General features: G+C 40.0%; 1 protein-coding gene across 1 annotated transcript in view; it reads right to left on the bottom strand.

The window, feature by feature from the left end:
* The window catches only part of LOC139467068 (atrial natriuretic peptide receptor 1-like), a 58,469-nt gene that overhangs the window by 13,038 nt on the left and 19,022 nt on the right, over positions 1-26,409 (bottom strand). The window contains exons 3-10 of the mRNA XM_071248786.1: positions 20,974-21,264; positions 19,822-20,126; positions 15,904-16,039; positions 13,176-13,267; positions 11,878-12,022; positions 7,644-7,728; positions 2,307-2,418; positions 792-869 (exon numbers count right to left, since the gene is read on the bottom strand). Coding sequence (XP_071104887.1) covers positions 792-869; positions 2,307-2,418; positions 7,644-7,728; positions 11,878-12,022; positions 13,176-13,267; positions 15,904-16,039; positions 19,822-20,126; positions 20,974-21,264 — 1,244 coding nt within the window. The remainder of the gene's footprint in view (positions 1-791; positions 870-2,306; positions 2,419-7,643; positions 7,729-11,877; positions 12,023-13,175; positions 13,268-15,903; positions 16,040-19,821; positions 20,127-20,973; positions 21,265-26,409) is intronic.

The raw sequence follows: 26,409 nt of genomic DNA, 5'->3' as shown, positions 1-26,409 counted from the left end.
ATATACTCAGACCATATTCTCCCTTCGTCTACTCCTACCGTATTCTCTAACATTATATACTCCGACCATATTCTCACCTTTTATTATGCCTCAAAGTGAGATTGACCAATCAGAGAGCAGGACTACTGACCCCACATGAACCCGTATACCATCAGTAAAAATCCAAGATGGTTGATAGTGACCTAATATGAGACCGTATACCGTCAGTAACAGCTATCTTGGATTTTCCAACACCCACCTCACATATTTCACATGGAAATGCTGGTGCCGATATTCGTTATTTGACACTGTTTTGTGCTTTACTATCATTAATTGCGATGTGCAAGGATATTAATCTGTTTTTAGATCACATTCGTGACTTCATTGATATAGATTATAGCTAATATTTTCAACAAGGTTTGGCCTCTAAGGTTTGAAGAGTGCTCTCCCTTTGACACAGCAATGGCTGTCAAACGCTTTGTTAGTAGCACCGATGAGAAAATCTCTGATAAAATTCAAAATGTGCGATATGGACACCAGAAAGTGTAAGCTTTTCGGCATAATAAATTCGTTATGGCGTCTTTAGTTGCCGTATACGGTGTCACATTAGGTAAGCAGAAAAATATTGGGCTCTGGTGACGCCTCGCCCAATATTTTTCGGCTAACTTAATATGACACCGTATACGGCAACTAAAGACACCATAACTAATAGTATATTCCTACCATAGCCTCACCTCATGTACAGCTATTTTGGCCTCATCTTATATACTCCGACCATATTCTCACCTTATATGCAACTCCCGTATTCTCACCTTATATACTCCTATCTTGGCGAAGCACTGCTCACCCACGTCGTCACTGTTGTTGCCGCTGTTGTCCCCTAACCAGGCCTAGCAATAAACAGGTAACACAGTGAGTAGTGATGGGGATGCTGTGGGTAATGGGGGATGGGGTTGATGTTAATAATAACTTTCAAGTTTTTGTAATAACGACATATGATATTTGTGCATACAGCTGATTTTTACAGCACATCATATCTCCGCAATACGAATGTCGTCAAAACAAAATATCTGCATGATTATCATTTTACTAACGACATATATACGCTTATCGTCGTAATAAAGACAAAAATAGCTGCTGCAATCATGAATGTATATTTAAGAAGTTAGTGCATGTATTTGTTAGAGTCAATATTTAAAATAAGTCAATGTGTAAAATGACTGAAATTTACACTTTGGCAATTTACAAGATGCCAAAATATTTCAGTCAATTTACAATTATTTTCCCGTCAGATTAACTAAGAGTTATGAAGAAGTTCTAAAGGTCGTAAAAACATCACATCAGACTAATTATGGTAGGATTAAAATTATACAATGACTTTCGTTTTCTTTTAATTTTATCATTTCAATCTGTTGGTGGCTAATCTCATTAAAATCAGATCTTGGTTCTCGCTACGGCTAAACAAAGATCTGAGGACATCCCATTACGGGTCACGTCAGACCGACCTTGCGCGAACTTTGACCGACCAATGGAAAATGCCAATCAGAAGGCAGCTTTCTCGTGCTCTACGGCACTAATTTCAAACTGGCGACTACGCTTCGAAACATATTTTGACAAACTCTCGATTACAAATTTGAAACCTGAAAAAAAATTATTCTGGAATGGCTAATAGATGGTGTAGATTGTATGGATTCAGTCGTTAAACCCGTAACTGTCGTTCGGAATACCCCGTGTTAAAGTTTTCGAGGTTGCATGATTAGAAATCACATTGCGACTGTCATAATCTGGAAAGCGACGCTCTGATTAGTCGGAGGAAATGTCGTTCTGACGTGACCCCTAATGAGATGTCTTCAGATCTTTGTTTAGCGGTAGTGAGAACTAAGATCTGATTTTAATGAGATTGGTTGGTGGCGTAGTGAGGCACATCTTTGAAACTCGTTATCCTGATATTAGAAATGGAAAAATAATAGTGACACAACTGGAATATGTTTGCGTTTTGGAAATTGCCTACGTGAAACTTTCAGTCAGTTTACACATTGACTGTACTGTGTTTCTAGCGATAAAGAACAGGTTTCATTGTGCTACTACCGATAAATAACGAGGCTTCGCTGTGTTTCTGTCGATAAAGAACAGGGTTTCATTGTGTTTCTGGCGATAAAGAACGGGGCTTCGCTGTGTTTCTAGCGATAAACACAGGGTTTCATTGTGTTTTTGGCGATAAAGAACAGGGTTTTACTCTTGTTTGGATGATAAAGAATGGGGTTTCACAGTTGTTTGGGTGACAAAGGACGGAGTTTCACAGGTTTATTTGGTGATAATAAACTTACGATTGAGGTCTTGCTGAAACGTTGGCTATCGTTAGCCTTGCTGCGGAATATGATGTCGCTGAGGCTGACGCGCCATGACATGTCCTTCAGATCACGTTCCCATCGCACCCGTCTTTGGATAAAAAATAATGTCATCAAGTCACAGCATTTTTATTGAGGCCCGTGAAGATCCGGGGTAGAATAGGTCTTCAGTAAACCATGCTTGCCGTAAAAGGCGACTATGCTTGTGGTAAGAGGCGACAAACGGGATCGGGTGGTCAGACTCGCTGATTTGGTTGATGCATGTCATCGTATCCCAATTGCGTTGATCGATGCTCATGTTGTCAATCACGGGATTGTCTGGCCCAGACGCGATTACTTACAGACCGCTGTCGCATAGCTGGAATATTGCTGAATGCGGCGTTAAACAACAAACAAACATTTTTATTGAAATGAGTTGGTAAGATGAGTTCGATGCCGCTTTGAACAGTATTTCAGTTATTTATTTCAACATTGGAGTAAAACTCAATTATGTGGATTCGATTTTATGTTTATATATTTTTATTATTTTAAAACGAGGAAGGTACGGGTGGTCTGATGCGTAATGATCCGCTAGCGTCGGATTCGAATCCCAGATTGACTTCAATTATAACCAATTACAGATGTCTGTAAATTGAGAATCTACACTAAACCAGCGCTGTGACAGAGAAAATAATTAATTGATTTCTATATTAGGAGATGCCTCTACTATTATGAGGGAAACCTTGACAACCGATTTGTGTGAGAAGATTTGGACTGTGGAAAAGAAACGTTGGTACATATGTACCTACACCTGAGACAAATACAACCGCAAAAAGAGAGAGTGTTTTGGAGGCACAATATCCTACAGAGAAGGATGCAATATGGAGAATGCTATCGTCCTGTGAAAGAACTCGACCTAGAGAGCAATCGCTTCACTCAATAACTCAGGATGTCTAAGAATTATTTGTCATTTCGGCGTCACTGGCATACAGACACGGATGTCTGTACTTCAAGAAGCAGTCATTCTTTGTTTATTTGTGATTTTTACATCGATTTCTTTTCTTGAATAAAGTCTGTATTTGTCTAACCATGTGTTTTATTTTCATCCGAAAATGACATCATAAAAAGCCTCCGGGCAGCAAGCAGTGCAAATGGCTTTTTTCTTTGGTTCAAAAATATTACAGAAGTCGCGCTGTCGCTGCGCTGCGTTAATAAAGGTTGATTATCTATAAACAACTAGAAGGGTTCTTTGTTGGCGACGCGCTGCGCTATCAGCTTAAGTAACAGTGAAATTTTATTACTCGATAAATTTAATGTTATCTTTTGACGACATGTTAGAGACAATTAGCGTTGTAATGTGGAATTTAATCACTTGTTGAAGACTTAAAAAGCTCCACGACATCCACTTAACTTGAGGAGACACACCCAACCAATGTAAGGAAAATCTGGAGTTTCTTTTTTTAACTTATTATTGGCTTTACAAAATTCACCTCATTCATGTAATCTGTTCATGTTTAGAAAACAGAACATCAATGGTATTTCAAGACGTCACTACCACTGAGACAGCCAATGCAGCTATGGTCAAATGTAATGGGTAAGAGAATATCGCCTTAAAAAGTATTTTAGTTTTATGGTAGACGTGTAGGACGATTTTACGCATCAGTGACAAAAAAATGTCTGAAGCAATTCCCTATTTTTCAGATGAACAATTGACTTGCCTTTACATGTGTTTGTGACGGGTGCCACCGGTGGGGCAGGATACGCTCCCCTTTTCGCGAACACCTGGTATCATTATTATTTACCATTGTTGGAATTGGTTAACTTCATAAATCTCGATACTGCTTTTTTGCGTAACTCAGCTGAACGTCCGTAAATTGATAGAAAAAAGATGATAAATATGTATGATAATTATCATACGCCACAACACTGTTACGTCGCTGTGACGTATAATTGTGGAAAATTAGGCCCTATATTCATGTGACTGCAATTAGCACTCCCAAATATAAACTGCTATGGTTTATAAATGTTTGTACACTGTGCCCGACACTATCATCAAACAAAAGTATATCTCCAATAGCATGAAAATGTCACAAATATTCAATATTTGCATATTGACCGAAGTGCTTCACGGTATTGAGAATACATGCCAAAGTTAATAGTCCACCTTCGAGTGGCTCTTAATAAGACACCATTTCGCAAAGCACAACATTGCCCATCATTAGCCATTCGTTATAATGACCCATCTTTCGATAACATCGACATACGATATTACGACCAATAATTGTATTTGGGGGAATAGTAGTATATTCCAATAATTAATGACAATGTTTTCCGTGAATATGATGGGAAGACATGATCGTGTCACGTTGCTTCCACACAGCCTGGGCGTGGCTGGGAGGCAATATGATATATCGTTGCTTGCAAACGTCTGAACCAATTCGTGGACAATATATATACGTGTTTTGTTAATTAAGTGAATTACGCTTCTTATTTACGACAAAAATTTGTAAAGTGAAAATCTTTCACATGATCTTCTGATAAAGTGGTCCCAAAGTGATTCCGTTATTTCCACAGGTCATCATGGTCAAACATTGTCAGCCAGGTCATGCATTGTTTCTACACAACCATCCTGGTCATGCATTTTTACCACACAATCAGTCAGGGCATGCATTGTTACCACACAACCATCCAGGTCATCCACTGTTTCCACACAATAAGCCAGGTCATTCATTGTTTCCACACCATCAGCCAGGTCATCCACTGTTTCCACACAATCAGCCAGGTCATTCATTGTTTCTACACAATGGACCAGACAATGCACTGTTACCACACAATCAGTCAGATCATGTATTGTTACCACACAATCAACAAGGTCATGCATTGTTACCACACAATCAACAAGGTCATGCATTGTTACCACACAATCACCCAGTTCATCCATTGTTACCTTACAATCATCTTTTTTTTATGCATTGTTACCACACGATCAGCCAGGTATTGCATTGTTACCACATAATCATCCTAGTCATACATTGTTACCATAAAATCATCTTGGTCGCGCATTATTACCACATAATCAACCAGGTCATCCATTGTTTCCACACAATCATCCTGGTCATGCATCGTTACCAAACAATCAGCCAGGTCATTCATTGTTACCACACAATCAGCCAGGTTATCCATTGCTGCTTCACAACCATCCAGGCCATGCATTGTTACCACACAATCAGCCAGATCATCCTTTGTTACCACACAATCAGTCGACTCGTTCGTCAAGCATGAGATAATGTCGACCTACACCATCGCAAGATTTCTACGGAGGCTATAAGGTAAGATATGAGTTCATCCGTGATAAGACAGCATGCCATCGTTTCAACAAGATCCATATAATGATATCCATGATCAATTCTAATTTCTTATGGAGTCATGATTTTATATTATGGAAACCTATAAGGGACATCATTGCGCCGATGTCACTTCTTGAGTCCCTCAGTAATGATAGTTTATAGCAAAAGAAAACAATGTCTATTTTTTTCATCGGGAATAACAAAATGACAGCAAATGTCTGAATACATCAGAAGTAGTTCTGTCTTTCTATATCGCATGCGAGCCAGACACTCTCCAGTCACTCAAACAACCTATATCTACAACACATATTTTATACTTATGTCTGGAGATAATTTAACGAACATCAGTCGTACAACTCAAAGACAAATCTAGCACAATAATTAGGTTTATCAGCTTTGCAAACGAAGTAAATCTCATTAGTTGGCAACTTCGTTCTGTTTCTTTATGTTTATGGTTAATTGGCGATTTTTAATTATGTTTATTTCAGGACATCACCGGCTGACGTCACATGGACGTTTATGGCGAATGTTGTAGACGGAAGACTGTCCGCAAAGGCCTTTTTGAATGGCGTGCGTGTATCCAAAATTTATTTATTTATTTATTTATTTATTTATTTATTTATTTACGAGTCAGATTATTATTTTTATCATGTTGAGAATACGAGTATTATCATGTTTAAAATAGAAACTGATTAGTTCATCATCCATTGAGTGTTAAATTTCATTATCACACATGAAGCATTCTGTAAAATCTTTTTCATCTTACTTATAATATATAAAATTACACATGACAAGATAGATTGTGTGAGGGGACGGGTACTGGAGGCACGCCCCCTGGTTTAGAGCGTCCGATTTCGCTGTGCGGAGTACCATAGGCGTGCCAGAAAACTACTAAAGTGATCGAATCCCATATTTGCCGTGATTATGTTTATAGGTTTGTCAGCACCATACCCGTACTTGCGGGTTTCATCAATGTGGAAATGTCTAAAACCATTTTCACTTTGGGAGTATCCTCCCACGTCAATCTAACACGCCGTGGTGTAACTGAAATATTGTTCAAAGTCGCCTTGAACCAAACTTACTCACTCACTCAACCAGGGTTCACAACTTAATGTTATGATTACAATACATCCTGAATCGTCCATCATTTGTAAATAAAATTGACCAAAAAATCCATAACTATTAGCAATCTCAGTCAAACGCCTAATCCATTGAACGATTTCGACTAGATCAGGACCATGTGTTTATTCATAACTATCAATTAGTGATGCTACCATGTGTTCGCGAAAAGGTAAGCGTATCCTGTCAGTACATTTTTAGCATTTTAACTTTCTTACCTAACATGTACCTAATGAACAGATGTGTGTGTAAACTAATTATGAGTAGGGATCATCCCTTTGATTCATGAAGACGTTCAAAGCTATTTTCACCCGGGAAGGGATTGTTTGTTTGTTTGTTTGTTTGTTTGTTTGTTTGTTTGTTGTTGTTGTTGTTGTTTTGTTTTGTTTGGGGTTTTTTTTTGTTTTCCCACCGCACCCAGAACTATATTCCAGATATATGGCGGTGGTCTGTAAATAATCAAGACTGGACCAGACAATTCAGCGATTGACATCACGAGCATCGATCTATGCAATTGGGATACGATGACATGCATCAACCAAGTCAGCGAGCCTGAACACCCAGTCGCCTCATACGACAAGCATGGGTTGCTGAGGACCAATTCTAACCCGGAATCTTCAAGGGACCACCCGGACAGGGAGAGTTGGTGATGGTTCCCGATTAACGGAGTCCGGTCAAATGGAGATCCATTGCAGACGGTGGTCAGAACAAAACAAACTTGGCTCTTTGATAAGACCTTGTTTTGTACAAAATATCAATTGTAAGTTATCGTCTAACAATCATGAGGGTACCATGTATCAACGTAGGCTATCAGAAGTTATATGGGATACAGTCTGTCAACCAGTCTGTTGTACCCACCACGGTGGCTTACCTGTAGATGAAGAAGGTGCCGATGAGGCCGACGATGATTACGCCAAACAGCACCAATACTACAACGACGTAGATGGGCACGCTATCTGTAAGTAAAAAAAATACGTAGATATTCTATTAGTGAGTTCCGTTTGGTCAAAGGTCTGAATTAGGAGATAAACCTTCTGTTATTAATTTGGAGGTTTCAAACGGAGATTGGCACATGTTAATTTCATTTGAAACCAAACGTGTTACCGTGAAGTTTCAAATTGAATAAAGTTACATTTATAAAATGTTTGAAAGCTGGTAAGTTTTTTACGTCAATCTACCATGACAAAGTGACAAAGTGACAAAATAAACGGATTTTTGTGTGTAATAGTTGAAGAGATAAGAAATGAGTCTAATATTCCCAGTAACATGAATGATCAAATTTAAATTGAATGATCAAATGACGATATTTACGCTACACTCAGATCACCTCAAAGACAATTAAAATCGTCTGGCGCAGATACCCGGTAAGCATTAGGTTAAGGGTCTTTACAAGAGAATATGAAGTGATCGTGCAACGTTTAGTTCTGAAGTACACTCCACTATATTATTCTGACGTCATAGATTATGACGTCACAGTCAAACTGTGTTGTTGACACTGAAACTAATTCACTCTCTTAGATGTTGTTCGTTTGGTTCTCTGTCTGGCATATTTTACTACTCTTGCCATATATGACTTGGACTCATCGGGGTATTTAGCAACGTTTGACATGTGAAAGCAGATTTGAATGGCCTCGTTGTCGGGTTTAAGAAAGAATTTTTCCAAAGAAATTTATTCTTCCGGCGTGATGGTCTGACGAATATGTATCCCAGCTAACGAATCAATAAAAATTCAGAATTCAGAACTGGTATGTGAATTGAACAGAATCGAGAAGATGTAAATGATGTTGTTTCATCGTATAAGTAGCTGAGACTAAATATCAACATATTGGATCTCCGTGTTGATTGCTTAGGGCAATGGTTAATGTCTAACAGTGAGTTGAACGCAGTTCCCACTGATCCCGATCGAACTTAGAAAATAGGAAAAGACACACACAACAAATAAAAAAATGAAGTGGGTAGATCTCAGGCAAATGAATCATAGAAATCAACATCTGAGACATCTGTTACTCAAGGTAACCAAGTGCTCGGAGCACCGTCATTCCTTGATAAAGGTTAACAATGCTTTGTGTACAAAGGGCATTGATTTCTCTCAGTCTCTCTCAGACTTGTTCGCAGCCACCTTATGTTAACATGGTTTGTAAACTGCTAGGCAAAAGAAAGTATACACCCGTGTTTGATGGGGTCTAAAAATAAAAATAATAAATAAAATAAAAAAATAGCTTTTCGATGGTGATTCATTTGTAACAAGGTACAGATTGAAGCACCGCCCTAGGTTATTTTTATTGCTGATGTACATTAAATGTTAAATTCCCTCTGGCTGTTAGATATCTGTTAGGCGGTAACAAATAAAGCAACTGGGCCTTTGTTGCATATAAAACATATTTTTTATAAGTGAAAACGCTACATTTGATCATGATGGTCTTAAGATTTATGTTCGCTTTAATGATAATACAGTAAACTACGGTTATAACGAACTCAAAGGGACTACTATTTTTAGTTCGTTATAACCGTAGTTCGTTATAAGCATATATTCAGCAGAACTACAGCAAATAGTCGGGACTAAAAAAGTAAGTTCGATTATATCCGTCAGTTCGTTATAAGCGTGTTCGTTATAACCGTAGTTTACTGTACGTGGTATCGGATTTTGTTTGTTAAAAATATTGACTTGTTAGCTTTGAGTAGACGTTTGTGGTGAAATACAACCAAGGCGGTAGTTTTCTAATTTTCCGTCCGCGCCTTGTCGCCCCTCGAGTATAGGCTTGTATATATCATCTGAGATATAATTTCCAACTTCAGTTCGTACCGCAGCTTGGGTGCCCCGACGGAAGCCGGTTACGTAACATGGGGTTGATCCGATGTCTGTTAATCTGTGTTGACTATCGTCGTGGCAATTTTTGCCTGTGTAGATTTTATACCCTGTGTATTAAGATTGGGTCAGCTGTGTGTTAGAACTGTAGTTACTATAAGTGCTGATAACTTAAATCTTCAGCTATGACGTCGTTTCTAGTGTGACGTCATTCAGACCTCACGCCACAATAAGATTCGAATGACGTCAACAATGCCGCCCGGATGACGGAAATAATACACTGTTGTCTCCTAACGTAATATGACCCAAAGGCACATATGATTTTTATGAACCCCGATGTGTTTGCCCTCGTAGGTAATAGAGAACAGTATAGCATGGAGTATCTGCAGTATATCACGTGTCTATCATATATATCATGACGTAAAGAACATTATATCATATTTTTTGTGTTTTATTTTTGTTGTTTAACGCCATCCTCAGCAATATTTCAGCTTCATGAAGGCTAGTGATTGACATAATGAGCATTGATCAACGCAATTGGAATACGATGACATGCATCAACCAAGTCAACGAGCCTGACCACCCGATCCTGTTAGTCGCCTGTTCCGACAAGCATGGTCGCCTTTTGCGGCAAGTTGGGTTGCTGGAGACCTGTTCCACCCCGGGTCTTTACAGGTACATTATATCATGGAGTATTTTACAGTACAGCACGTGTGTAATACATCATACCATGGGGTATATCACATATCATGAAATATATTACAGCATAGCCGGTCACAGTTTTTCAATCAGAATTAAATGTAAAAAATAAGCAAACGTGTTTTAAAACAATCCCGGAAGTGAATTACCTAATTGATTGTCGTGCATTTGTACTGTGTTTTGATAATTAAGCAATCCGCGAGAGCGGGAAAAATACGCCTCATGTTCAGTTCCGTTTAAATTTGTTCAGCTGCACTCTCACAGGATTCCGCGGAACCAGATAGCAGTGTGAATCACGTTGCTTTCATTAGCGACCGTGTGTCGAAACAAGACCCCGTATCCAACGGAATCAGTCACGTGACTACACCACTTGATCGTCTTGGACCGGTTACGTGTTTGATTTACGTGTGACCAATTTAAACAGATTGTTCTTCGTTTCACGATTTCACGAGCCTTGTGGGGTCAAGGCGGAATAATGTCCCTGATACTCAGACGTTAAATCGATGAATACAACTCAGGGACTCGCCATTTTCTATTCGGGTAGACGATAGGAGCTTAAGTTTGTGTTAATGACAGGATACTGTTTCGGGAAATTCTCTGAAATATGCCAATATTACAAGGAGGCACTGGACGATGGGTTTTTTTAACAAGCATTTTTCACAAGCTGCGGCAAATATGTGATAAGTCTGTCAAATTAAGGTTCGGGGTAGTCGTAAGGATATAGTCACTTTGTGGGTGAGAGCACTTGTTCTCGTTCCACGGTTCGAACCCAGTACTAAAGCTATCCTACTGTTTCGTATATTTACGTCAACCGTAGTTCTTAAGGATAAGGATGATCTTTCATTGATTCCATACATAGATCTGCGACAGTCGTAGGTCTCACACTTTTTCACAGACCTAAGCCATACATTTCAGACTGGTTATAACTGAGAAGTTACATATTATAGGCAAGTCATAAATGATAAGCCATACACTATAGACAGGTTTTATATTGTAAGTCATACGTTATAGACAGGTTATACATGATAAGTCATACATCATAGAAAGGTTATATATGATAGCCATGTGTTATAGCCAGGTTATATATGATAAGCTATACATTATAGACAGGTTATATATGACAGCCATACATTATAGACAGGTTATATATAAGTCATACATTATAGACAAGTTATGAATGATAAGCCATACGTTATAGACAGGCTATACATGATAGCCATACATTATAGACAGGTTATATGTGATAAGCCATACATAATAAACAGGTTATATATGATAAGCCATACATTATAGACAGGTTATATATGATAAGCCATACATTATAGACAGGTTATAAATGATAAGCCATACATTATAGGCAGGTTATATATGATAAGCCATACATTATAGACAGGTTATATATGATAAGCCATACATTACAGACAGGCTATCTATGGTAAGCCATGCATTATAGACAGGTTATGTATGATAAGCCATACATAATAGAAAGGCTATCTATGGTAAGCCATACATTATAGACAGGTTATATATGATAAGCCATACATTATACGGCTTATACAATATCGGGGTCTCATACAATGTACAGTAGATGGACACCTACCTGGGGCAGCACAGACAGGTGCGTCCCCCTTGAAGCCGCACCGGGGGACGTTCGGCGGGGGCAGTCCACTCGTCCCAGGCCAGTGGATGTTCATATATTCTACGGGGGTGTATCCAGGCCTGTCTCCCCAATAAATGGCCACAACCTATAGAAATATCAAATGAAGATATGTAAGTTTTGGGCAAAATACAAGATATATTTGTCAAGTGGAAAGTGGACTTAAGTAGTCAGTTAGCGCCCTGACCTCAGGAAGATGTATGGATTTCGACTTCTGTATTCAAGGAACATCACGTAGAGCAGCGATCCACGTACGTCGATACACACTGCCACACACTGCCACACACTGCAACACACTAATAGACTGGGACCATCTCCGTGTTCTAGTGGTAGAGCGGAGAGCGGAAGATCCCCGGCCGCGTCATACCAAAGGACATTAAAAGATGGTACTTGTTGTTACCCTGCCTGGTGCTCGGTATGAATGGGTTAAAACAAAATCGATGTGGGATATTCATGTTAAACTGCGGCATGGTATCTCAGTGGGCTAGCACTATAAAATCGGCATTAGTCCGGACAAGTACAAGAAGCCACACACACACACGCACGCACGCACGAACGCACGCACGCACACACACACACACACACACACGTCGCTATAAATATAGATAGGTAGTAAAACTGGATTCTGAGCGGTCACACCACTAATCTGTCCTGCAGCCCGACTTATTTACAGACTACATGGCGAAATGTTTCAGAATTTTATATTTCTAGTAAGAACAGAGGCTACATTCGATATGAACGTGTTTTCTGTAGTTTTACCGTTATTCAACAATATTCGACTTTTATGCTTTTTAAATATTATTTATCATTATTCAACATTCTACCTTGTTCCTTATCCTCATGTGTTTCTTGTTTATGCTTATGTATATTCCAGCAACATCACGGCGTCTCATACTAATCAATCTGAGGGTTTTATTCTATGGTCATGCCTCTCATTCCCGATCCCCTGATCTCATGTTTAAAAAAATATACTTTTATTGCTACTGACTCAGACGCCTTACCTCCAAATATCGTGAAAAGGTCATATAAAAAATATTTTTAAAATGAGAGTTATCGCCCTTTGAACCAATATTACCTCTCACCAGAAGATCACAGTTTTGAAAATGATTCGTTTGAAATGTGTGAATTCGGACAGTCCTATGAATAGAAGCATCTTAGTTCAAGAGATAGAGTGTATTGGTTAGAATGAATATATAATACACTGGACACTCTAGAGATAGAGTGTATATTGGTTAGCACACCTGGAACTCGCCGTTCTGAGGGTTGAGATCAAGAATGGAGAAATCGGTGTCCCGGTCGCCGTTGTCGTCAATGATGACGTCTCCAGTCACACCTAAGAGAACAATCGGGGTCAAACATATAGCTCATTCACACATAAGTATCATTAACACAAGGAGAGATGTCATTCACAGGTTTGTCATTGTTGTCACAATGGATTTCAAGTATAAACCGGATGTACACCCAAGGGTGGCGAAGAATGTACAGACTCTCGAGGATGGTCCGGAATGGATAAATATGATACACTGGACACTCGAGGATGATCTGGAATGGACAAATTAAAATACACTGAACCCTCGAGGATGGTCTGGAATTGATATATAATACACGGGACACTCGATGATGATCTGAATGGATATTTAATACACTGGATACTCGAGGATGGTCCGGAATGGATACATACTACCCTGGACACTCGAGGATGGTCTGGAATGGATGCATAATACACTGGACACTCGAGGATGGTCTGGGCGGATATTTAATACACTGAACATTTGAGGATGGTCTGGGCGGATATCTAATACACTGGACACTCGAGGATGGTCTGGAATTTATATATTACACATGTTTGGAATGGTTTGGAATGGATATATTATACACTCGGCGCTCGATGATGATCTGGAATGAATATATAATACACTTGACACTCGAGGATGGTCTGGAATAAATATATAATACACTGGACACTCGAGGATGGTCTGGGGTGGATATACATGTATGATATACTGGACACTCGAGGATGGCCTTGAATGGATACATAATACACTTGACACCCGAGGATGGTCTGGGGTGGATATACATGTATGATATACTGGACACTCGAGGATGGCCTTGAATGGATACATAATACACTTGACACCCGAGGATGGTCTGGGGTGGATATACATGTATGATATACTGGACACTCGAGGATGGCCTTGAATGGATACATAATACACTTGACACCCGAGGATGGTCTGGGGTGGATATACATGTATGATATACTTGACGCTCGAGGATGGTCTGGAATGGATATATGATACACTGGACACTCCTGGATGGTCTGGAATGGATATATGATACACTGGACACCCAAGGATGGCCTGGAATGGATATATAAGACACTGGACACTCGAGGATGGCCTGGAATGGATATATAAGACACTGGGCACTCGAGGAATGTCTGGAATGGATATATGATACACTGGACACTCGAGGATGGTCTGGAATGCATATATGATACACTGGACACCCGAGGATGGCCTGGAATGGATATATGATACACTGGACACTCCAGGATGGTCTGGAATGGATACATAATACACTGGACACTCCAGGATGGTCTGGAATGGATACATAATACACTGGACTCCAGGATGGTCTGGAATGGATATATGATACACTGGACACTCGAGGATGGCCTGGAATGGATATATAAGACACTGGACACTCGAAGATGGCCTGGAATGGATACATAATACACTTGACACCCGAGGATGGTCTGGGGTGGATATATGATACACTGGACACTCCTGGATGGTCTGGAATGGATATATGATACACTGGACACTCCAGGATGGCCTGGAATGGATATATAAGACACTGGACACTCGAGGATGGCCTGGAATGGATATATAAGACACTGGGCACTCGAGGATGGTCTGGAATGGATATATGATACACTGGACACTCGAGGATGGTCTGGAATGGATATATGATACACTGGACACCCGAGGATGGCCTGGAATGGATATATGATATACTGGACACTCCAGGATGGTCTGGAATGGATACATAATACACTGGACACTCGAGGATGGCCTGGAATGGATATATAAGACACTGGGCACTCGAGGATGGTCTGGAATGGATATATAAGACACTGGGCACTCGAGGATGGTCTGGAATGGATATATGATACACTGGACACTCGAGGATGGTCTGGAATGGATATATGATACACTGGACACCCGAGGATGGCCTGGAATGGATATATGATATACTGGACACTCCAGGATGGCCTGGAATGGATATATAAGACACTGGACACTCGAGGATGGCCTGGAATGGATATATAAGACACTGGGCACTCGAGGATGGTCTGGAATGGATATATGATACACTGGACACTCGAGGATGGTCTGGAATGGATATATGATACACTGGACACCCGAGGATGGCCTGGAATGGATATATGATATACTGGACACTCCTGGATGGTCTGGAATGGATACATAATACACTGGACACTCCAGGATGGTCTGGAATGGATACATAATACACTGGACTCCAGGATGGTCTGGAATGGATATATGATACACTGGACACTCGAGGATGGCCTGGAATGGATATATAAGACACTGGACACTCGAGGATGGCCTGGAATGGATATATGATACACTGGACACTCCAGGATGGCCTGGAATGGATATATGATACACTGGACACTCCAGGATGGTCTGGAATGGATACGTAATACACTGGACACTCCAGGATGGTCTGGAATGGATACATAATACACTGGACTCCAGGATGGTCTGGAATGGATATATGATACACTGGACACTCGAGGATGACCTGGAATGGATATATAAGACACTGGACACTCCAAGATGGCCTGGAATGGATATATGATACACTGGACACTCCAGGATGGCCTGGAATGGAGATATAAGACACTGGACACTCGAGGATGGTCATGTTTTATCCCACCTAGGACAGTTTCATTCCACATGGCGCGGGCGATGGTGTAGCCGTCTCTGACGCTCCTCCCTTTAGCCAGTGTTTCATTCAAGGCCATCCCGTACCTCACCACCCCGTCGTGAAACGCACCCACAAAGTAGTTCACCTGAAAAGACGAACAGATGAGGCGCTGCATTCAGACAAACATTTTGTCCGGGGTTTCATTCACGCACGAAAAACACCAAATATACAAAATAATGTTTTTTTTGTGAAAATAACTAAATTCAATTATAACAACACTGCCGGGCATAAGAAAGTATATAATTGAAAATTTGAATTTGATTAGAAAAAATACAAACATTAAAACGCAAACTCATTAAATTCAGATCTTAGTTCACGTTACCGCTAAACAAAGATCTGAGGATATCCCATTACGGGTCACGTCAGAACGATCTTTCATCCGACCAATCGGAGCGTCGCTTTCCAGATCGGGGAAGTGTTTTCTGATCATGCGAGCTCGATAATGTTAGCTCGGGGAATTCCGAATGACAGTTATGGGATTACGACTGCAAAATCCTTTTCTATCTCTCGCTTCAATTGGATAAACGTTTGAAATGGAAGAGACTTTCCGTAGCCTATGGGAAGTACCATGACTGCAATTTAACAGACCTTCCAGCATTTTCTTTTGTTCAGTTTTCAAATCTTGAATCGAGAACTTAGTCAAAATATGTTTCAAAACTTAATCTGGAATGGGAATCGCCAGTTTGAAACTAGTGCCGTAAATCTCTTTGTGATTGGCTCATGTCGACTTCTTGTTAGTCATTTCATTGGTCGGTCAAACTTTACGAAAGGTGGCTCTAGCCTGACCTGTAACGGGACGTCCTGAGATCTCTGTTAAGCAGTAGCGAGAACTAAGATCGGATTTTAATGAGATTGTATCAAATTGTTACAAGGCTGAAAACAGTCGGCGAAACACTGCAAGCTTAACTTTGACACCCGTTTCATATACTAGTACATCACCATCGAATACCCTTGTTTGTTTTATCTCTATCCCCAATTTAACATAGGTGTATACTTTTATTTCTTTTCTTTTTTTATAACGGTTGTTATTTTGCTCACATCTAATGTTCAAGTAGATAATGTCTTTTGCCTGGCAGTTTATGTGAAATGATTATTGGTGTTTGTCTTTCGATATAACAACCACGGTATCTGAAGAGTCGCGAGCAAGCCCATTACAGCTCGAAAAAAACGGACGAAATCGCAGATCAGCAATTCTACTCGACGGTGATGAAGAGGAATGCTTTATCGATGTTCGCGAAACAGGACACGGTGTGTGTGGACACATGTTATTTATCACGTGGCATAAAGCATGCAATATATAACAGTGATATTGACTGCCTGGTCATCAAGCAACAACATAACAACACCGAATAGAAACAGCCATGGCTTCCCACATTGAAACTCCAACTAAAGTTGGTTGGTTTGTCAGTTGGACACCTGATTTACACAGGACAGATGGTGATGATTTAGATGAAAGTTATCGGGAGTCAGATTTCCTTGAACAGTTTATGTTTATCTGCACTTGATTCTGACACAGTTTTCTATAGAAGATAAATGCTGATTCCATCGATCCGTGTTAATCACCACGGGTTCCACAGGCAACTAACGGGCAAGACAATCATCCAATGGTCATATCTCAACGAAGCGTACACACAACGGGACATTTTCAGGTCATTGAGATAATTTTACAGATTAATGTGTGAAATAAATAATTAAGTTATCTATTCAGTAGTTCGTTTTATGTATCCAACTGGCTTAAGTAAAACTGAACAATAATATAAATTGTTAATGCCTTTGTACTCTTGCATATAGAATCAGAGAAGAGACATTGTCGCTCTTACAAAAACAAGCGAAAAGTGTCAAAATTAGTTAAAGCACGCTCACGCGACAATGTCCCAGGGTTCCCTACTTGCATGGTCTGTAGGTCAAGAATAAAGTCATTCTGGCCATTCAATCGTTCCCAGCATGAGGTTCAAGTTTTCATTTGTCCGCGACTCAGCGAGGCCACCCTGGGTGTTTGGGGATTTGTAGTTCTTCTTAGATGAGTTCGTCATATCCGTAATCGACTGCTCTCTTCTGGTAGGGGGCACGGGTGGCCCAGTCGTCTAAGGCGCCGCGATTCGCTGTGCAGAGTTTCGTCCCTTGGGCACGCCAGAAACCTATGATGGTGGGTTCGAATCCCGGTTCGCCCCGATTATGTTTCTAGGTTTGTCAGCACCATACCCGTGCTCTTGGCTTTCACCGAAGTGCTAAACGTCTGAGACCTGCATCACTTCGGGATTTCCTCCCACATTAAGCTGACACACCGCGATATAACTGGAATACTGTTAAAAGCGGCGTTAAACCCAACTCACTCACTCACTCACTCAATCACTCTTCTAGTACCGCGATCCCCCGGATATTTGTGTTCTTGGTACTTATCTTTTGCATGATGGTATTTCTAAAATCTAGACGATTGAATTTTACTTTACTTGGTTACGCCCAAGATTATTGCACATAAAAAGCGACGTGCTTACCATAGAGGCATATAGGGAATGAATAACTGTTAGTTTACGCCGTATCAACAATTTTTCTAGCTATTAGCTGAGAGGGCATATGAGGAAAGCTTTAACCAGGTGACAGTTTTGATAAAAAGTACGATTTATAGTATTAAACATTTAACCAGATATTGACTAAACGTCAATCTATAAATAAAAGGACAAATTCTTTTCCGTACCCGTAAGAAATATGCGCTGAAAGCAGACTATTGTACGGTTACGAGTATATCCTAATAAAAATCATTATTTCTCTTTGTTAATGTGTTAAATATTGAGCAATTGTATTAAATTGTACGCATTTGGGAAATGCCCTCAATTTTTAACGTGCAGACGATGGTGTCATACGGTGCTAAAACTTCACGAAACGGGCTTACAATGCAATGACGTCACAGTTTGAGGAATGGTACAATGCCTTTCTGATTCACTCTTGCCGTAACCAAAACGCAGCCGCTCGTAAAATGGTAATTTATTCACATTTCGTATTGGTATTTAACGCCGTGTCTTTGACCATATGACTTTTAATCTATGATTCCTCGGTTTCATCACTTCATTGACCCTTGAAGATCCGGGGTAGAATATGTCTTCATCAACCCATGCTTGCCGTAAAAGGCGACTATGCTTGTCCTTAAAGGCGACTATGCTTGTCGTAAAAGGCGACAAATGGGATCGGGTGGTCAGGCTCGCTGACTTGGTTGATGTATGTCATCGTATCCCAATTGCGTGGATCGATATCAATCACGGGATTGTCTGGTCCAGACTCGATTATTTACAGACTGCCGTCATATAGCTGGAATATTGCTGAGTGCGGCGAAAAACAACAAACAAACAGTGTGACGCTTAAGGAACTACCGATACAATTCGAGTTACGCTGTGAACGTAGACATCTTTAACTCGACAGATCCCGGCCGCGCCATACCAAAAGACGTTAAAAGATGGTACTTGTTGTTACCCTATCTGGCGCTCGGCATTAAGGGGCTAAAACAAGGACTGGTCGGCTCGGAGTCAGTATACTGTGTCTGAGTAGGGTATTCATGTTAAACTGCGGCATGGTATCTCAGTGGGCTAGCACTATAAATCGGCATCAGTCCGGACTAGTACAACCAGCCACTCACGCACACACGTGTATGCACGTTGCTATATAAGTGCAGTAATCTTGGACGCGACGTTAACTCCATTTCACCTTTAACTCGATAAATCACTTCTGTTTTCTTCGTTTTTAAAGTGATGTCCTGGTATATTGTTTAACGGTGCTGTGGCCCAATACCGGTAATCTGCATGTCTCGAACAGGGGTATCACTTTTTCTACATTTCTTGAGTAAAGTACCATTCCATAAATGGTATATTTGTTTACCTTTTCCTCTCCGTATGTGAAGTTGAAGTCGTCGCTGGCGATTCTGATGACATCACAGGTGAAGTTCTTCCATGCTTCGCTCGTTGGTTCTCGTAAAGCGATCCGAAGAAGGGATTCAAAGGCTGCTTTAGCTTCCGGGTCACGTGAGTCGTCTCTCCGCCAATCATGGTTGCCCCAGTAGTTCCCAGGAAACGGAAATAGCTCAACGTCCATAAAAACGAACTCACCATTGGTTGTGTAGCCCATGTCATGCGCAGTGAGCAGAAACTTTCGCAGAGAATCGCCGGGAACAATTAACACCACAACTGTAGGACAAAGAAAAGGTTATGTACCCAAGTGTAAGCATAATAATTATAGATTCACGATAGCGAAAAAAAAATTTCAATAATCACTGCGTATGAGTTCCTGATGGGTAAATAAAGTATAACAAATTATTGATATCCTGATCGCTATATATAGTATATTGGTATTATTGGATCCTGATGGCTAAGCTAAATAAAATATGATAATTATGTAATAGAAAATAACAATTATTGCATTTCGATGGCTAAATATTTTTTTTACAATTTTTGCTCTCTGGTGGCTAAATAAGAAAACAACATGTATTGGCCCTGATAGCCATATATTTTAATTGTATTGGTTCTAAAAGATAAATACAATATCACGCTCTGCAAATTAATACCATCAAATGTGTAAGTGCAATTGCCTTTTGTTTCATGTATTCTGATGTAATATTGAACTACTTGATTTTAAATTATGATTATTTTATCAAATCAGTATGAATGTTTAATTAGAAGCTACACCAGATGTCTCTGTTCTTATACATTCCTGTTAATAAATGTAGAGCAAAATTTCAAAGTGTAAAAGCATATTTTTAAAGTACCATCGCATGCCATTAATACCAGTTTACATTCGTAACCTCCTTGGAGGTGTACAAATTGACAGCCGCCGAAACACCCGAAGCAGTACTTTTCTCTAATTTAATGGCATGGGTTCTTTTTCATCCTTTTAACCAAACTTTAACATTTAGAAACAGATACCTTTTTGCAATTTTATTAACGTTTGTATTTTTTTCAAACCCCACCCTAAGGGTTTACAAATAAGATCTTAAACCAAGTAATATAACAAAGGTCAGGTCATCGTAGATCTTACCACGTGCATTGTCCGCCGCTGTCTTGAGGATAGTCTCAAAATCAGGATTTTGTTCTCCATAGTATTGTATCATATAGGGGTAGATATTCCCCTTCTGTAACCCGTTCTTCAGCGTCTGCCCGAGAATGTCGGAGTGGGCATCATTGACATCGTAGATAACGACGATTTTCGACCAACTGAACTGCTTGAATAAACTCCCAAACACCTTCCTCAGGCGACACTGGCAGTAAGCAAAGCGGGTAAGTGTTGGGTAGTCGGTCTTGTTCTTGAACATTCCTCCATCTCCTAACCCTGATAAGAAAATGAAAATATGAAATGATAACACTGCACGAAAAGCTTTCTTTTCAAAACATTACGACGTATACAAACCTTATGGAGCGTTATTTCAAAACAAAAACACCACTTTCTTAGATTTTGTGTGTTACATTACACTGCATATATGCTTTCCCCGGGTGCATCTCGTTGCGATCACGGTTCAGAAAAGGTCAGCATCAGTGAGTGAGTGAGTTTGGTTTAACGCCGCTTTTAACAGTATTACAGTTATATCAATGCGTGTCAGCTTAATTGGGGAGGAAAGAACCAAGTGATGCAAATCTCAGACGTGTACCACTTTGGTGAAACCCGCGAGCACGGGTATGGTGCTGATAAACCGAGAAACATAATCGGGGCGAACCGGGATTTGAACCAACAATCACAGGTTTCTGGCGTGACCAAGGGACGTAACTCTGCACAGCGAATCGCGGCGCCGTAGAATCTCTTTTTGAATTTAACGAAATCCTCCTCATTTAGCTCTAGATTTTCTCTGATAATGTCGGTTCCTTTTTCCTAAAATCAGATTTTAGAAACTTTGGCACTCAATGAGCAGATATCTTATTCATCTGTACATGTTCATGAATAATAGTTTCAGTGGATCCATGGCTCAGGCCAGTGTCTTCCTCAAGTTCAGCAATGGTAATACGTCTATCTGACAATATAAGTTTTCCTGTCTCCTTGATTGAATCTTCATTGATGGAAGTCGAGGGACGTCCAGACATTTGGTCCTCGACAATGCTTGTTCCCCCAGCCTTCAATATAGCTGCCCAAAGTTTAACTGTGGAATAGGTGAGCTCGGTTCTCGTTCTTTTTCTTTGCAGGTGAATTTCTGTATCCGTTTGGACCCCCATGACGTTCAACTGGCTGTCACTAATATACAAACGGCCTCAACAGACCAAATACACTTGCAATGAACTTCTCAAACAATGTACTACGTTGACTAGTTCACATTGTTATGGCCAATAGTTGAACGTTAGTCAGGCGTCAGGCTTAGAACTCTTTGACTCTTAAGCTGTTCCATTATCAAGCAATATTTAACTGTGGAATAGGTGAGCTAGGTTCTCGTTCTTTTTCTTTGCAGGTGAATTTCTGTATCCGTTTGGACCCCTATGACGTTCAACTGGCTGTCACTAATATTCAAACGGCCTCAACAGACCAAATACACTTGCAATGAACTTCTCAAACAATGTACTACGTTGACTAGTTCACATTGTTATGGCCAATAGTTGAACGTTAGTCAGGCGTCAGGCTTAGAACTCTTTGACTCTTAAGCTGTTCCATTATCAAGCAATATTTAACTGTGGAATAGGTGAGCTAGGTTCTCGTTCTTTTTCTTTGCAGGTGAATTTCTGTATCCGTTTGGACCCCTATGACGTTCAACTGGCTGTCACTAATATTCAAACGGCCTCAACAGACCAAATACACTTGCAATGAACTTCTCAAACAATGTACTACGTTGACTAGTTCACATTGTTATGGCCAATAGTTGAACGTTAGTCAGGCGTCAGGCTTAGAACTCTTTGACTCTTAGGCTGTTCCATTATCAAGCAATATTTTTTTAATCTGAAGTTTATACGATATACGGCTTTTCCATTGGACAAGAGGTCGGTCACATGACCGTGAAATTGACGTTCATAAATGTATGAACGACACGATTTGACGTTCATACGTTTTTCACGAGATCGTGTTCTTGAAATGACGTAAACACGGACTACTTCAACATTCCTGGGAAACCCCTGGGAATTCCCTAGCACGAAAACATGAATAAGCATTATTTCTGATCATTTAGAACCTTTAATCTTGGTCTCAGCAATTCAGTATACATTGAGAAACGTAAGAGAGCTTGACTGCATGATTGTTCACGAATTTCCTCGCTACGGCACATCCTAATGAACAAACGAAAAAATACACATCCAAACTATCGTCAGTATCGACTCGATCTGTGTCTAGGCTGACAGTGACCGTCTCAACAATCTACGAATTTAGCTTGGTGTCTGTTTGACGCATCTTTAATCACCTTTTAATAATCGGTCAGTTGATCAATGGTGACTAACACATGTAACCGCCACAGGTTCATTAACAACTTCGGAAATCCTCCCGTCACGTTTATCGTGTCGGCCATTTTGACGTCTTGTACTTGATGTAAATGTACTAGTATTACGACGCGCTGTCATTGTGACTGACTTACTGAGGTAGTTCATTACAGACCTTTCTCATCTAATGGGGATATTATATGAACACATGTGTTGCGTAAGATGTTTCTGAAGAGCAAGTTCTGCATCCATTCGTTCATGTCACCGCTCTTTTGGGGGATTTTTTTTATTCCGCGATATAGCTGGTTGTTGTTTGGCTGTCAGTGTAAACATGAAGTCACACGTACTAAATAAAATTGTGTTTAGATCTTGGCCTACATCCTTTGAGGTAAGAAATTGTGATATAAAAATTATAAGAATTGACTTTCACTTTGTGTGAGTTCATTGGAGAACCTTCATAGAGTGAGGGCCAAACATTGTATGAACGTCGTCGCAAGCTCCGACGTTCATACAGTTTGGCCCTCACTCTATGAAGGTTCATACTCAAATGAACTCACACAAAGTGAAGGTCAATTCTTTAATAATCGTACTACCCCAGTTCACACATTACCCCCACCCCCCACCCCGCGACCTGTCTTCACCAGATCATGTCTTTCTGGCAGAGATTTCTCATGGATATGGAAAGGGTTTTGTCGCTTTTGTTTTCATGATTTTTCGAATGTCTGGTACTGTGGATAGAGGTCTGTTCACTCATATGTTCCATTTAGCCTTTTCTGCTTCAAACTTCCTGTCTGTTTTGTGTCTGTTTGCGTATCCTGCATTTCGGCATGATGTAAATTTTGACATTTGCTGCTTTAATATTCATAGTTATTAATAATATAAATAAAAATTCAAGATATTTGGTCAAATCGTACAAAAACGATTCCTCTGTCAACTATGGAAGCACGTCGTTCAATAAACAGGTGCGTGTGACTTGCACATGTTCAATCAATATTACAGGATCTATGGTCTGAGTGAAGGGGATTCCTAAATTACTAAGTGCAGTAGGTTTAGCTATTTTAAGTGATAATTGATTTATTCAGTGAAGATATATTGACATGAGAAGGAGGGAAATCAATCTAGATGAAAACTATCTAGTTCTTCACCTCAGTGCAGATCAACACAATTCCACTTCCTAATCTCTTGATCGCTGGTTCATAAAACGGTGTAGATCCACGCTATTTTCATCAAGAACATGGGTTGGTTGTTCGTGTTAGAAAACATTTTTCGAAACCCAAACTTTTCATGTCCGTGTTACTCGCTTAACAACAAGTTTCATAAAGAACGCTTCACAAAGCATTCTGATTGCCTTAAACCGCTGTCACTCCAAACATAGGTCAAGTTCACAGAGTAATCACTGAATCAATCATCATTATTTCTCCTCGTATTCATTATTCGAATTTCTTTTCGTGACAAAGTCCCAAACCATTATCTACACATGACCTGTTTTCCCTTCATATTCATTGTTCGAACCGCCTTAACGTAACACACTGTCGTATAAGTCACTCGGAACTCTCACTCCTTGATAATTTTCGGCCTTTGTTCATACAACAGTATGTGAACGCAATATTTACGAGTAAACAGATGTATGGGAGGTGAAATCCAATGTTAGCGAAAAGAGTTATTGATTTTATAATGATCCTTGCCATAGGCTCGAAGAATAATTGATTGATTCTCAATGTAGAGATGATTCTAAAAGGGTTTCTAAAAGGGTTTACAGATCAATGACACATAAGCATCCACAAATTTATTTACGGATTTCATCACTAAAACAAACGTAAACTGTTTTTTATAACCCCGAACAGTTATGCTTTCAAAAAGCTGAATGTATTGACGTTTTAGAATTCAGTGTCAGATAATATTCATATTTCCACGTTTTACGTAAATTTAAGATTTGGGATATAAGCCCAAAAAGGCCTCCATGAAACCTCGTCCTTTTTTAAATATATACCTCCTTTTTTGCCAATAGTAGTAGAAATTGCACTGAAACATTAATAACCCCTAAAACCTCGTCACATAACTTCTAGAGACGATCATAGACCTTGAAAAGATTGACGTGTTCTTAACCATACAGGGGGCTGTCGGGTAGCCTAGTGGTTAAAGCGTTCGCTCGTCACGGCGAAGACCAGGGCTCGATTCCCCACAATGGTTCAGTGTGTGAAACCCATTTCTAGTGTCCCACACCGTGATATTGCTGGAATATTACTAAAAGTCGCGTAAAAACCATACTCACTCACTCACTCTTACCCATACATGAACAGTCCGTAAAAACAATAACAGCATGTCTGTAAAAAATTATCAATCAAAAATGCCTATCGCTAACAAGGATAGTATCCGTCATACAAGCAAATTGATGTACTTATAAACCTTCCTAATGTCGCTTTGCCTGAATACACATATGCTCAAGATTCAGAACAGCTGCCAAAATCTTGCATCTTCCCGAGGCAAGGGAGTTAACTGACCGTAAAAGTCCAGTTTCCACCCTTGCCGAAGTAGGATGGAATTTCTGGGCCCGATCGAGTGGCTACTTCGAGTCATGTCCCTTCTATGTCCCTCCTATTGACCAATCAGATTCCACCTCTCATATCACATCCATTTGCTTCAAACAAAATGGCGGCGCCCAATCAAGACGATCTGATCGATAATCAAAATCCATATTGTGATAAAACGGATCTTATTCCGCGAAGTACATCAAATCACATGATTTATAACATGAACAGATTATGAAAATATCTGTTGACGCCGAGTTGGCGGTACAGATGCTTTGCAAACTCTGCAATCGATCGAAATCTACACGGCAGTTTAAGAACCGGATGTCGATTTCGTTACACGATTTTATTGGACTATGCATAGACTCGTTAGTCCAGCCAAAATATAACTCCATAATTCCAGCCCAGTTCGACAAGGCAGGAAACTGGACTTTTAAAGTCAATTAACTCCCTTGCCTCGGGAAGATGATATCTTGTTTCAAGGATTGACATGAACGATCAGACGTTAAAGCCACGACAGTTACATGTAAATCACATACAACAGAAATCGCAAGAGGATCAGG

This window comes from Haliotis cracherodii, unplaced genomic scaffold (assembly GCF_022045235.1).
Source record: "Haliotis cracherodii isolate W230 unplaced genomic scaffold, xgHalCrac1.p SCAF_19, whole genome shotgun sequence".
NCBI classification, from domain to species: Eukaryota; Metazoa; Mollusca; class Gastropoda; order Lepetellida; family Haliotidae; genus Haliotis; species Haliotis cracherodii.
Note: the sequence above shows the minus strand (reverse complement) of the source record. Positions and strands in the feature narration are given on the sequence as shown.